The 14,793-nt window shown below is 42.0% G+C and overlaps 1 protein-coding gene across 1 annotated transcript in view; it reads right to left on the bottom strand.

Annotated features, from left to right (window-relative positions):
- Window positions 1-444: 444 nt before the first annotated feature.
- The window catches only part of LOC133634137 (sodium/potassium/calcium exchanger 3-like), an 83,840-nt gene continuing 69,491 nt past the window's right edge, over window positions 445-14,793 (bottom strand). Inside the window, exons 12-17 of the mRNA XM_062027181.1 lie at window positions 11,245-11,509; window positions 10,970-11,136; window positions 10,768-10,882; window positions 8,411-8,523; window positions 5,297-5,362; window positions 445-1,840 (exon numbers count right to left, since the gene is read on the bottom strand). Of these exons, the coding sequence (XP_061883165.1) occupies window positions 1,688-1,840; window positions 5,297-5,362; window positions 8,411-8,523; window positions 10,768-10,882; window positions 10,970-11,136; window positions 11,245-11,509 (879 nt within the window). The 3' untranslated portion in view covers window positions 445-1,687. The remainder of the gene's footprint in view (window positions 1,841-5,296; window positions 5,363-8,410; window positions 8,524-10,767; window positions 10,883-10,969; window positions 11,137-11,244; window positions 11,510-14,793) is intronic.

The raw sequence follows: 14,793 nt of genomic DNA, 5'->3' as shown, positions 1-14,793 counted from the left end.
TAGCGGTGTAGCGTGCAAGGAAGGGAGTGGAAGAAGTGTCAAAAGATGGCGCTAACTGTTTTAATGACATTCAGACTTGACTTCAATCAATAACGGTGCAGCATCTCCTCATCCGGAAACAACAACACCGGAAATGTGTCCCGTGAAAAAACTCTAATAACTAAAGTTCCTTGGGTGAATAATGTAAACTCACTACACCGGTATGTTTTAGCGCTTTCATGGTGAGTTTACTGACAGATATAAGTAAGAACTTTACACTACTTTATATTAGAAATGGCAACAGCGGAGGATGAATGTCACATAACAAGAAGATAGAGAAAAAGAAGAAGCTTATCGACTACGGCGTCGGCACGGACTACAATTGCGGACGCGCGCGCATTTTCAGGACTTATGCAGATCCCAAATACACATCAGCAGGTACCAGAAGGTAAGAAAAGTTGGTTTTGCATAATATTGCGAAACAAAACGCCAGGTAATGTCTGCTAATAGGTGCCATTTTGCGGTCCTTATACACACACCAAAATAATACTCGTATGTTTAATGCGCTGACAATCCATCAAGCGGTGTGGCTTCATAGCTTACCGAAGTCGTACTAAAACCATTTTGACTGATTTTTGAGCGCCGTGTGTAATGTTCTATATTCCCAATGGAACATTTAAAGTTTTGGCGTTGTTCATATTACAGTGTACACCTATCTCTTATGTGTGACTGCCATCTACTGGTCACACTTATCATTACACCAGGTACCAAATAAAATCGCTTCGAGGTCAGTTAGCACAACCAGATTCATACCGTACATTAGGCGCCCCGAGTGATAAGGTGCACTGTCAATTCTTGAGAATTATGAAAGGATTTCAAGTGCGCCTTGTAGTCCGAAAAATACGGTGCACCATTTCTTATGGGAAAATTTCCTTTTTTTTTTTATACCATTCTGTTTTTGTCAGACCTTTTGGAGCGGATTACCGTAATTTCCGCACTATAAGGCGCACCTAAAAACCTGCAATTTTCTCAAAAGCTGACAGTGCACCTTATAATCCGGTGCGCCTAATATATGGACCAATATTGAGCCACACCAGGTCTCGCAACTACGGAATGCATAACGTAACCCCAGCCTCTACTGTAGTGTCTATTCTGTGCGCCTTATAATGCGGTGCGCCTTATATATGAACAAAGTTTTAAAATATGCCATTCATTGAAGGTGCGCCTTATCATCCGGTGCGCCTTATAGTGCGGAAAATACGGTACTTATGAAAAGTGATGCCAAATCGATGCTATACAGTACAATATTACTATTGCGTTATCCATCCATCCATCCATTTTCTACGGCTTGTCCCTTTTTGGGGTCGCGTTATTATCAGTTGAAATATGTACAGAAAAATTTAAATTTTTACTAACCAATAACTTAAGTGGTTTTATGTAAAACTTGTTAAAAAATTCAAAATCCAGTGAAAACTTCACATTTCTAGCAGCGTCTGCACCAGCAGTTAAATTCAGTTTCTGCCAAACCTTTGGTGTAGTAGAAAAGACTCAATCTCGCTGCTTCCTGTCCAGTCCCCCAAAAGGTCTCGTCCGCTCTGGTGTTGCATTCATGGCAGCACAAAAAAAAAAGAGTGAGTTTGTCTGAAGGCGCCCGGACAAAGAAGTTCCCTCCTGGCTTACACGGAGAAAGAACAGACGTCACGGGACGTCAGTGGATGTCTCGGCACATCGGAAGGTTGACGAAGATGAAGACGTTGAACTCGATGAGGACAGAGAAACAGAGGAAGACGGCATACATTACGAGGCAGACCGAGCCTAATTTCCAGTCCAGAGTCCATTTGTTTAAATGGACTCCCAGGACCTGCAGGCAGGAAAGACAAGGAAAATTACATTAATTAATTAAAGCACATTTATTAATTTGCTTTAAACCCATAAGAACCCAGACACAGCACCCAGCATTGTCCCACCCACACAACAATCTGATTGGTTACAAACAGAGCGGTAACAGCCAATAGGCAGTTCGTATTCAGAGCGGTAACAGCCAATCAGCAGTGCGTATTCAGAGCGCATGTAGTCAGTGCTTAGCGTTTAGCAGGTAAGCATCAGGCAGCGGACTCTCCCCAAATGATAACACCTCCCAGTCAACTACTAGTAACATCACTATGAGCCCGTTGACTTTCTAGAAGTATAAAAGGCAGCTCAGCTCACTCGCAGTCCTGGCTTGAGGTGAAGGCTAATTCGCTTTTAGCATAACGTTAGCTAATTTTGCGGGGTGTGTGTGCGTGTTACGGACAGCAAAGCCCTGCCTGTCTGTTATTTCACTTTACCTTTTTCTGTGTTGATTGAGCTGTGTTGAAGCAGCAAAAAAGGACATTATGTTAAATGAAGAGTTTCTGTCTCTGATAGTTGATATAATAATGTAACTGCATCATTAAGCCTACATGAACTCCATGGTGTTCAGGGATGAATAGTCTCTCCTATTGCTATTGTACCATTTTTTCAGCTATAGTTACATTAATCATTAGTAATGGAGCAGCCTAGTTTTGAATGGCACGGTCCCTGCTATCACATGTTGATAAAAATATAACATTTACATAATAAAAATCAACTGCAGGCTTCCCAAATGCTGTAATAAATTAAGCATGATGAGTTGACTTGAAACTGTTTAATGTTGCACTTTTTATATGTAGAAGAAAAGTTTTGTCTTTGTATTTAATCTGAGCAACAACTTGAGGCAGTTTAATGTTGATTAACGTGGGCAGAATTATTATAGTGTTCCCAATGTTAAAAGGATAAAGCCATTGTTTACAAATTTGGTAAATAAATAACCAAAAAATTTATATTTTGTTGTTTTCTTACTGCACCGAAAATGAACCGAACTAAAACAAACAAGGGTGCACAAAAACAGGAACTAACAAAAACATGATCCGGACCACGGATCATGTTTTTTGTTTTTTTTTACTGAATGAGACACCCAGAATGTGCATAAAAATAAAGAATGCGGGATTTACAATATTACCTATGAACCATAAAACACTGAATATTGACAACATATGAACGTCACACCCCCTCTCGATCGACATATTTTACAATCAAGCGAAACGCAACAAAAATGCAAATATGCGAAATATGAACGTGAAGGGTTAAAAAAAAAACAAACTACAATCTGATGTATCTGATACATCACTAAGCTTTAAGAACTTTGTTTTAAAAATCTCCTTCCACGTCTGTCCCTGACACCCACATTTCATGCTGACCACTCTGGAAACAGTGGGTGTGGAGAGTTTCCACACCCACAGTGCTTGGTGCCTCGTCTGAGCTGCTGTGACTTAGATTACCATAGTAACTAATTAAATTACCATAGTAACTAGTATATCATGCAAAAGCGCAGATTCCAACTATTGAAATACTTTGTATAGTTCAAGACTTACGATCATTAGAAAACATCACTGCACATCATAATGGCAGCTACACTTTCCATCTTAAAGATCTACAAAAATAATTTGGGAATGTCCGGTGGGCCAGATTGAAAAGCTTAACAGGCCGCATGTGGCCCCCGGGCCTTAATTTGCCCAGGTCTGCCATAGACAGTCAGACTTTCTCAAATTCAAAAGATCTCGTGGAAATGTTGTCAAATGTTCGTACCTGACCATTAGGGTTGCTGACTTTGAAAAATAAATAAGCCTGCCAACAGTAAACATTCAAAACATAATTTTGGGATGACAACCATTAGATTTGATGTTTTTTTTAAGCCTAGATACAAAGACCGAGCAGAAAAGGTTTTTATTTTTTTCGGAACTAGCTTGACACTTCCATTAAATTTAAATCAATGTTCAACAATCTACAGCACACCAGAATCAACATAAAAACACACACATTTGTGTATTATGTGCAAAATGAACACAAGTTTTATTGACCCGTTCATTTTCTACACCACTTGGACTGGTATCAAACTCAAGGCCCGGGGGCCTGATCTGGCTTCCCACATTGTTATTTTATATTATATATATATATTTATATTTTATATAAAAAAATGTTGCCTATCATTCACAGTCCTTATGTAAGACAAGCACACATATGTTTTTCTTTGTTTGTGCATTTTAACTCGTAAATAAATGCGAACAAAAGTTTGCTTACAATGGCGGCAATGGGAGTCGCTCTATGCTGCCTATAGCTGGGTTGCATATGACACCACATCCGTTTTTCTTCTGCGCGGCTTAATTGACATGATGCTCAAACAGCTTGAGCGTAGCATTAAAACAAGTGAGAGTGAGTGTAGAGTTTGAGCAGAAAATTCCCTAGTGCTGTTCTGCTCTTGGGTGTTCCAATCGTTCAAATAGAGAGATAGGAAAGAGCGTTCATTTACTCCCGAAAAAAGTGGTTCTTAAAGGTAATAAAGTCAGGAAAAAAACGAAAGTGTGTCGAAGGAAATGGCTCTTAGAAAATATCACTTTCATCATCTTGTGGAATACAATCGCACCATGCTCGTGTCTGCAGCGATCACTTTGTAAAATGATTGTTTGAAGTGCAGTTCCCCTTTAACGTGGCTCGCCACATCATTTTACATGGCCCTTGAAATCATACCGTATAATGCTATATTATTTTATGTAGGCTGGAAAAAATAAAGCACTTTCTGGCTAAATGTAAGAAAAATGTACTGCATATGTTCTGCACTTTAATATTATCTGATCATGCGAGAAGATTTTTTTGGTTATCAAAAACAAATACTTTCATAACTGCTGGTCACCTTGACTTACATCAATGTGTTACTAAACCATATACTGTACTAATCAAAAACAGTTGCCTATGTAAATTATGGAACAAGGCTATTATCATAGAGCAACTACGCCCCCTTGTGGTCTGTGCCGTCTACTCCTCCATAAACACAACATTGGTGCGTGCAAAACAGCAGCAGGCGGATCTGGCCCACGGGCCGTGACTTTGACACACAGGCCATAGACAGTCTGACTTTCTAAAATGTATAAGATCTCGTGGAAATGTTGTCCAATATTCGCACCTGACAGTTAGGGTTGATAACTTTGAAAAATAACAGTAAACATTTGAAACATAATTTTGGGATGACAACCATTAGATTTGATGTTTTTTGAAGCCTAGATACAAAGACCGAGCAGAAAAGTTTTTTGTTTTTTTTCGTAACTAGCATGACACTCCTAAGGCTATTATACGTTTGTATTAAATATGTTCACTGTTAAAAACGGTCCTCTGAGGGCAGCAATAATTGCGATGTGGCCCTCAATAAAAACGAGTTAGACAATCCTAATGGGAAATTGTCATATAAATGAAGATGTTGACTTACTGTGAAGAAGACTGAGGCCAGTAAGAGTCCGACAGAGAAAATGAGTCCCCTGCTGTTCAGATGGATCTGAAGTGATAAAAGAGTCATTCAATGAAAGTTACAATGTTCTTACCAAAATTGTTTTGATCTGCTTAGTATTTACTTTAGTTTCTGTACATATTCCCTTTTGTCAATCTCTTATCATTCAGTTTTCTAATAATTTCTGCTAATTATCGCATGATATGTTTATTAGCATTAAAAGGTACCCCTGATGATCAGACAAGTTTGCCTTAAACGATAGATTTGTCGCTTATGAAGTGAATTAATAAGTCATATTATGTTTTGCATATGATGAATGTTCATATTCATCTTAGAGAAAGCAAACCACCAAGTTTAAGTAAACAGTGGTATTTCAGTTTGAGCACATAAGATAAGACCCCTTAGTTTGGACATTTGCAAGTGGATTGGATCACTTCTCGTAGGAAAAAGGCCCTAATTGGGACTTCGGAATGCTCCTTGAGAAGAGACTACCTGTCTAGCTCAATGCCAACATTTAAGTAATGACTTAAAGCAGTGGTTTTCCAGACACTTACACACGAACATATCCTTGGATACTCACTTGGGTGTCCCAAGTGAGTATCCAATCTCAAGTTGGGAAAACAGGAAGCCATAGAGAAGCCATACGAGCCATAGAAAAGCCACAGAAAATTAACCGGTACAATAACCACGAAGATAAAGTGTTTGTCTTATACCTAGTAATCCGCTGTGGACAGACGAAGCCAAGCAATGCCGGTTTAGCGACTGTTTTTTACACCGTTGAGGGGATTCAATGCGAAGTAGAGTGCAAGTGCATCCGGCAGTGGAGGCTCCTCTATGGGGTCTTGGGGCACTAGGAGGTTAACCCCTTTACTACTGTTACCCCAGGTGGCCCTTGGCAAAGGCCTAGTACCTGACTGCCCCCTAGCCAGGGATACGGTGAAGACCTTAGCGGCGGAGCAGGCGGAACACGGTAGATTCAAGAACTACCACAACGGCTGCAATGGCAGAAGAAGGCTGCAGCAGAAAAGGGTCGTGTGGTTACTGTCTGTGCACCAGTCTCCCCACGTTAAACAAAGTCACGCACAGACATCCTCCATAAAGGGATACCCCCCTACCAGGAGGATCGTCATACTCGTTCGAGTGACCGCCGATGATGAGAGTGCAAGTGTGTTTCTGTATAGTATCTCCAGCCGTGTCCATGTGGTGAGATAAATTACGGTATTTTGAGAGGTGGAGTCGGACTAAGTAGGGCATCACTGGTGGCCTAGGTGAGGAACGCACGGCCCACCACTGCATCATTGTACAAACCCCGTTTCCATATGAGTTGGGAAATTGGGTTGGATGTAAGTATAAACGGAATACAATGATTTGCAAATCATTTTCAACCCATATTCAGTTGAATATGCTACAAAGACAACATATTTGATGTTCAAACTGATAAACATTTGTTTTTTTGCAAATAATCATTAACTTTAGAATTTGATGCCAACAACACGTGACAAAGAAGTTGGGAAAGGTGGCAATAAATACTGATAAAGTTGAGGAATGCTCATCAAACACTTATTTGGAACATCCCACAGGTGAACAGACAAATTGGGAACAGGTGGGTGCCATGATTGGGTATAAAAGTAGATTCCATGAAATGCTCAGTCATTCACAAACAATGATGGGGCGAGGGTCACCACTTTGTCAGCAGATTTTTGAACAGTTTAAGAAAAATCTTTCTCAACCAGCTATTGCAAGGAATTTAGGGATTTCACCATCTACGGTCCGTAATATCATCAAAGGGTTCAGAGAATCTGGAGAAATCACTGCACGTAAGCAGCTAAGCCCGTGACCTGCGATCCCTTAGGCTGTACTGCATCAACAAGCGACATCAGTGTGTAAAGGATATCACCACATGGGCTCAGGAACACTTCAGAAACCCACTGTCAGTAACTACAGTTGGTCGCTACATCTGTAAGTGCAAGTTAAAACTCTCCTATGCAAGGCGAAAACCGTTTATCAACAACACCCAGAAACGCTGTCGGCTTCGCTGGGCCTGAGCTCATCTAAGATGGACTGATACAAAGTGGAAAAGTGTTCTGTGGTCTGACGAGTCCACATTTCAAATTGTTTTTGGAAACTGTGGACGTTGTGTCCTCCGGACCTAAGAGGAAAAGAACCATCCGGATTGTTATAGGCGCAAAGTTGAAAGCCAGCATCTGTGATGGTATGGGGGTGTATTAGTGCCCAAGACATGGGTAACTTACACATCTGTGAAGGCGCCATTAATGCTGAAAGGTACATACAGGTTTTGGAGCAACATATGTTGACATCCAAGCAACGATACCATGGACGCCCCTGCTTATTTCAGCAAGACAATGCCAAGCCACGTGTTACATCAACGTGGCTTCATAGTAAAAGAGTGCGGGTACTAGACTGGCCTGCCTGTAGTCCAGACCTGTCTCCCATTGAAAATGTGTGGCGCATTATGAAGCCTAAAATACCACAACGGAGACCCCCGGACTGTTGAACAACTTAAGCTGTACATCAAGCAAGAATGGGAAAGAATTCCACCTGAGAAGCTTCAAAAATGTGTCTCCTCAGTTCCCAAATGTTTACTGAGTGTTGTTAAAAGGAAAGGCCATGTAACACAGTGGTGAACATGCCCTTTCCCAACATCTTTGGCACGTGTTGCAGCCATGAAATTCTAAGTTAATTATTATTTGCAAAAAAAAAAAAAAGTTTATGAGTTTGAACATCAAATATCTTGTCTTTGTAGTGCATTCAATTGAATATGGGTTGAAAATGATTTGCAAATCATTGTATTCCGTTTATATTTACATCTAACACAATTTCCCAACTCATATGGAAACGGGGTTTGTAATCCCACATGGCGGCTCCCAGTCTCATGATAACAAAACTTATACAGAATAGCTATTTTTATAACACATTTACATGTCGCATGGTGTAAGTTTAAGGCAAACGTGTCCGAACACTGAGGGTTCCGTTTCAGTGATGCACTTACTAAAGCAAAATATTAAACCCCCGGCATATTTCTTCATAGTTATGTTCTATTCTGGTCGATTTCCTGGGGGTTTGACAAGAACTCACGTTGGAGCCGTAGTCTATGCAGAGTGTTTGCAGTGCCCAGGGCAGGCCCAGGCCCACGAGAATGTCAAACACATTACTGCCAATGGAGTTGGAGATGGCCATGTCTCCCAGACCTGTGGCAAGGGTAACAACACTGTCAAGGTCTGTGAGCCGTTCTACTATCTGCGCTCATTCATAGCAGTCTTGGAAAATAACTAGCAGACTGTTTTCCTTGCTCGTCAATGCACAATTATATCGGCTGTGTTGAAATCAAAGCATCTCTCATCAAATTAGGATCTCGGCGTCTTTGAATTACTCGCTCCCGAATTCTCCTTTTTAGGGATTACACTGCAAAAACTGAAATCTAAGTAAGATTAAATATCTCAAATAAGGGTGATATTTGCTTATATTCTGTCTGATAACATAATTCTTCTCACTAAGCAGATTTTATGTTAGAGTGTTTTACTTGTTTTAAGGGTTTTGGTCCGAAATGATCTCAGTAAGATATTACAGCTTGTTGCTGAGATTTGATGACCTATATTGAGTAAAACATGCTTGAAACTAGAATATCAACTGATGCAAAGCTGAGTCATTAACACTCACAAGTATAAAACTACTTCTTTAAAGTAATCATTTCTTACTTTGTAATGCACCTGCTGTGAACCTGTTTCTATGTTTTATTTATTGATTTTTTTAATTTTGCTCTGTTTGTGTTGTGTTGTGTTTGCTCGTTTTTTCTTGTGTTATCTTTTAACCTGCCCATTGTACAGCACTTTGGCTACCCCTGTGGTACATTTTAAATGTGCTTTATAAATAAAGTTGATTTGATTTGATTTGATAGTTCAAGCATGAAAAAAAAAAATCACGCGTATCATTATGTCAAGATAATGGCACTAGCATTTACTTAATTTAAGAATTTTTTTCAACATATTAAGCAAAAAGGTCTCATTTTTTTCTACCAAGAAAAGTGCACTTGTTATGAGTGAGAATATACCTATTTTAAGGTATTTTTGGGTTCATTGAGGTTAGCTAATTTTCCCTGTTTTGGAAAGTCTTGACAAACCGAATTTTCTTGTTCTATTGGCAGATAATTTTGCTTAGTTCAAGAAAAATACCCCTAATTTTTGTATTTTTAGGGACCGATGTCCCTTTGGGACAGAGTACCCTATTGTATTTCTAGCGTTTTATTATTATACCGCCGCCTCTTTGAGCTGTAATTTGACCCCCTTAACATGCTTCAAAACTCACCAAATTGGACACACACATCAGGACTGGCAAAAATTGCGATCTAATAAAAAAAAAACCCCCAAAACTCAAAATTGCGCTGTAGCGCCCGTTAGGAAGAAAACACAGACAAAACTGCCTCTAACTCCCAGTAGGAATGTCGTAGAGACATGAAACAAAAACCTCTATGTAGGTTTCACTTAGACCTATATTTCATACACTGACAACCCCCAGCAAAAATCAACAGGAAGTTTGCAATTCCCCCTTCAAAACAAAAGTTGAGTAAAAACAGGCATCTTTTTTCAAACCTTATCTCCTCTGAGCGTGTTTGTCGTGTCTGCTTCAAATTAGCACAGGAGAGAGATTGAACCCTTCTGATTAAAAGTTGATGAAAGAGTTTTAATTACTGCTCCGGTTTGGATTTTATGAGCCCTCAAAGTCGGTCCCGTCCATCGCTGCTTGCAGCTTTAATTTGACCTGTTTTGGAAAGTCTTGACATGCCGAATTTTCTTGTTCTATTGGCAGAAAATTTTGCTTAGTTCAAGAAAAATACTTATTATACCGCCGCCTCTTTGAGCTGTAATTTGAGCCCCTTAACATGCTTCAAAACTCACCAAATTGGACACACACATCAGGACTGGCGAAAATTGCGATCTAATCAAAAAAACAAACCCCAAAACTCAAAATTGCGCTCTAGCGCCCCCTAGGAAGAAAACACAGACAAAACTGCCTCTAACTCCCAGTAGGAATGTCGTAGAGACATGAAACAAAAACCTCTATGTAGGTTTCAATTAGACCTATATTTCATACACTGACAACCCCCAGCAAAAATCAACAGGAAGTTTGCAATTCCCCCTTCAAAACAAAAGTTGAGTAAAAACAGGCACCTTTTTTCAAACCTTATCTCCTCTGAGCGTGTTTGTCGTGTCTGCTTCAAATTAGCACAGGAGAGAGATTGAACCCTTCTGATTAAAAGTTGATGAAAGAGTTTTAATTACTGCTCCGGTTTGGATTTTATGAGCCCTCAAAGTCGGTCCCGTCCATCGCTGCTTGCAGCTTTAATTTTTTTTTCTTCTTGTTTTTGAACACTGACTTTTTGCAGTGTACTATGTGAAATTCAGAAATGTGTATATTGTTTATCTGTGCGGACATACCTTGCCGAGCAACTATAACACTGGCCATGCAGTCTGGGACACTAGTGCCCGCTGCCAGAAAGGTGATGCCCATGATGACATCAGGGATGCCAAGAGTGAAGCCAATAACTGTCACCTAAAAACCAGTACAGTACAGGAGTACAATCAGTACAGGGTGTCACTTTTATGTGGTGTTTTCTGCATGTACACTGCCTGGACTGACCATCCAGACCATGATGTAGGAGAGGCCAGCAATCCAGAGAGTAGCAGTGAAGAAGGAGACCAAAAACCACTTCTCCCAGCCTCGCTTGGCACAGTTGGGCACGGTGAAGAACAGAAGCAAAGACAGCGGCCACATGGTTAACCACTTCAGCTTGTTACACACACCCGCTAGAGGAAGACAGAAAGAAATGACATACACTCAGGAGACCCATTACCTCCCTGCTTGACACTCAGCATCAAGGGTTGGAATTGGGGGTCAAATGATCCGTACTGTACCTGGAGCTTTGAAAGGCACCAGTGGGCCTTCATTCCCGTCTTCTCCCTGTCCTTCCCCGTCATTCTCATTGTTCTCATTATCCTCGTTTTCATTCTCCATTGCAGACTCCAATCGCTCGAGTGTGCACGTCCCGTTCATCCCCAGCTCAGCACTGCCGATTCCGCTCTCCAGGCTCCCCCTTTCCTGGGCCCTGGCTGCTGAATCAGAGTCGCCACTGGTGATGCAGTTGACTCGAGTCTCTGTGGTGTTGATGAGTCGTTGTCTCTGGCAAGTGATGAGACACAATATGAAGATGTAAATTTGACACTGCTTAAAGCAAAAGTTTAATGCTGTTCCATGATATTCAGTGCCACAGCAACCCAACATCACGTCCTGGACCACTCCAGTTTAACGCTTTGTACAATCTTAGAAGTTGTGTGTCAGGCTTGTGAAAACATCACATGGCAAAATAGTCAACATACACTATATTGCCAAAAGTATTTGACCACCCATCCAAATGATCAGAATTATGGTGTGGGGTTGTTTTTCAGGAGCTGGGCTTGGCCCCTTAGTTGCAGTGAAAGGAACTTTGAATGCTCCAGGATACCAAAACATTTTGGACAATTCCATGCTCTCAACCTTGTGGGAAGAGTTTGGAGCGGGCCCCTTTCTCTTCCAACATGACAAGGTCCATAAAGACATGGCAGAGTCTGGTGTGGATGAACTTGACTGGCCTGCGCAGAGTCCTGACCTGAACCCGATAGAACACCTTTGGGATGAATTAGAATGGAGACTGAGAGCCAGGCCTTCTCCACCAACATCAGTGTGTGACCTCACCAATGCGCTTTTGGAAGAATGGTGGAAAATTCCTATAAACACACTCCGCAACCTTGTGGACAGCCTTCCCAGAAGAGTTGAAGCTGTAGTAGCTGCAAAAGGTGGACCGACATCATATTGAACCCTATGGGTTAGGAATGGGATGGCACTTCAAGTTCATATGTGAGTTAGGCAGGTGGCCAAATACTTTTGGCAATGTAGTGTAGGTCAAATCGAGGCAACTGGACTCTAAATTTTAGGTAATCTAAGCCAAAATTACCATTTCAAATTTTGTGGAATATATTTGTATTTAACCGACACACTGAGAATAATGTTATTTCCGCAATGTGTGTCGTTCTGCTTTTCCTCCTTACAGCAACACGGCGGTCGGCGGAAAGTACCGGAATCGCGAGCGCAAAAAAGTGACGGCTCCCGGAGTGTTATCCGGCGTCATATAAAAATATATGTAGTGTTCATCGTGTGAGGCAATGCAAATTAAACGCCGTGGAGTTTACAGTTACGGTAGCACAATTAGCCCCGAACGGGCTAACATCACGACTAACGTGTTACACGTCCGATTCGCCCAGCGACTCTCTGTCGGAGTATCAGCGCTGGGTTGCAGTGCACCACAGTTTTGTATTGTCGCTCGCTCTTTCAGCGGAGTGCTTTGGAAGCTACCGGACCACTCGTTTTCCCCGCCCGGACTGTTTACAGCGGCGCCGGGGGCGGCAGCGAGCAGGCGGACGAGCGAGGGAGGCAGGGAGGGAGGGAGGAAGAGCGTGTGCGGGTGTCGTGGAAAAGCGGAAAAAATGTTTCTTTGCTTGCATCACGCAAGTGACGTCAATCACTTTGTAGCCCGGAAGACTTAGGGCTGCAAAGGATTCTGGGTATTTGTTCTGTTGTGTTTATGTTGTGTTACGGTGTGGATGTTCTCCCGAACTGTGTTTGTCATTCTTGTTTAGTGTGGGTTCACAGTGTGGCGCATATTTGTAAAGTTGTTTTTATGACCACCCTCAGTGTGACCTGTATGGCTGTTGCTCAAGTAAGTCTTGCAGTCACTTGTGTGTACCTACAGAAGCCGCATACAACATGTGACTGGGCCAGCACGCTGTTTGTATGGAGAAAAAGACGGCGCGATGACAGGTTCTAAAGGACTCTAAAGGCAGTGCCATCATGGCATGCCCTCAATATTGTTGAGAGCCATATACCACACCGTGATTGGTAGATTCCTTCAGCTCCGCACACAACGCTGTCAAGCGCCATTCATTTAAAACTCGCGGGCTGCACTAACATTAAACTTTCATATTATGGTGGGGGCCGCAAAATAACGTTTCGCGGGCCGCAATTGGCCCGCGGGCCGCGTGTCTGAGACCCCTGTTTTAAGGGTTTTGGTCCTAAATGATCTCAGTAAGATATTACAACTTGTTGCTGAGATGTTATGACCTATATTGAGTAAAACATGCTTAAAACTATTTTTGTCCAAATGTCCAAAACACACCCAGCAATGGTGCACAGGAAGGCGGGGAAGAAGAGGGGAAAAGGCGGCCAAAATGGTCAAAAGTCCCAATTTTGTCAAAAATACCTCCCCGGGTTCCAGTCCCACGAGTCCCGCCGCCGGCCGCGCAAGTCCCGGGATGCCCAAAATGTCCATAACACACCCAGCCGAGTCCCACGGGGAGGGGGTATAAAAGTTGGAAAAGTCGGCAAAAGTCCCAAAAATGTTCAAAATACCTACCCAGGTTCGAGTCCCACATGGAGTGCCACAAGTCTTAAAGGCCTACTGAAACCCACTACTAGCGACCACGCAGTCTGATAGTTTATATATCAATGATGAAATCTTAACATTATAACACATGCCAATACGGCCGGGTTAACTTATAAAGTGACATTTTAAATTTGCCGCTAAACTTCCGGTTCGAAACGCCTCTGAGGATGACGTATGCGCGTGACGTAGCCCGGGGAACACGGGTATGCCTTCCACATTGAAGCCAATACGAAAAAGCTCTGTTTTCATTTCATAATTCCACAGTATTCTGGACATCTGTGTTCGTGAATCTGTTGCAATCATGTTTATTGCATTATGGAGAAAGAAGCTGAGCAAGCAAAGAAGAAAGTTGTCGGTGCGAAATGGACGTATTTTTCGAACGTAGTCAGCCACAACAGTACACAGCCGGCGCGTCTTTGTTTACATTCCCGAAAGATGCAGTCAAGATGGAAGAACTCGGATAACAGAGACTCTAACCAGGAGGACTTTTGACTTGGATACACAGACGCCTGTAGAGAACTGGGACAACACAGACTCTTACCAGGATTACTTTGATTTGGATGACAAAGACGCAGACGTGCAAAAAAGTAGCTGAGACGCCGAGATGAGCGGTCGCACCCTCTTCCGCTCCCGATCGGGAATCCAAACAACTGCTCGGATTATCCCACACTTCCTCCTTTTTCTACTGTGGATTACGGATTTATATTTTAAACCTCCTCGGATACTCTACCCTCTTGAAAATGAGAGTCGAGAACGCGAAATGGACATACACAGTGACTTTTATCTCCACGACAATATATCGGCGAAGCACCTTGGCTTCGGAGCTAACGTGTTAGCATCGTGCTTGTCTGCACATCGAGGCAGAAGAAACATGCCCCTGACTGGAAGGATAGACAGAAAGTCAATAATACTACTATTACTTCTACTATCAGGAGACACTGAACTCAACCCTGGACCTGCAACAACACGCTTAATGTTGTCCCGACTG

Source organism: Entelurus aequoreus, linkage group LG18 (genome assembly GCF_033978785.1).
Source record: "Entelurus aequoreus isolate RoL-2023_Sb linkage group LG18, RoL_Eaeq_v1.1, whole genome shotgun sequence".
Lineage (NCBI taxonomy): Eukaryota > Metazoa > Chordata > Actinopteri > Syngnathiformes > Syngnathidae > Entelurus > Entelurus aequoreus.
The sequence above is the reverse complement of the archived record's forward strand: the minus strand, read 5'-3'. Positions and strand labels throughout refer to the sequence as shown.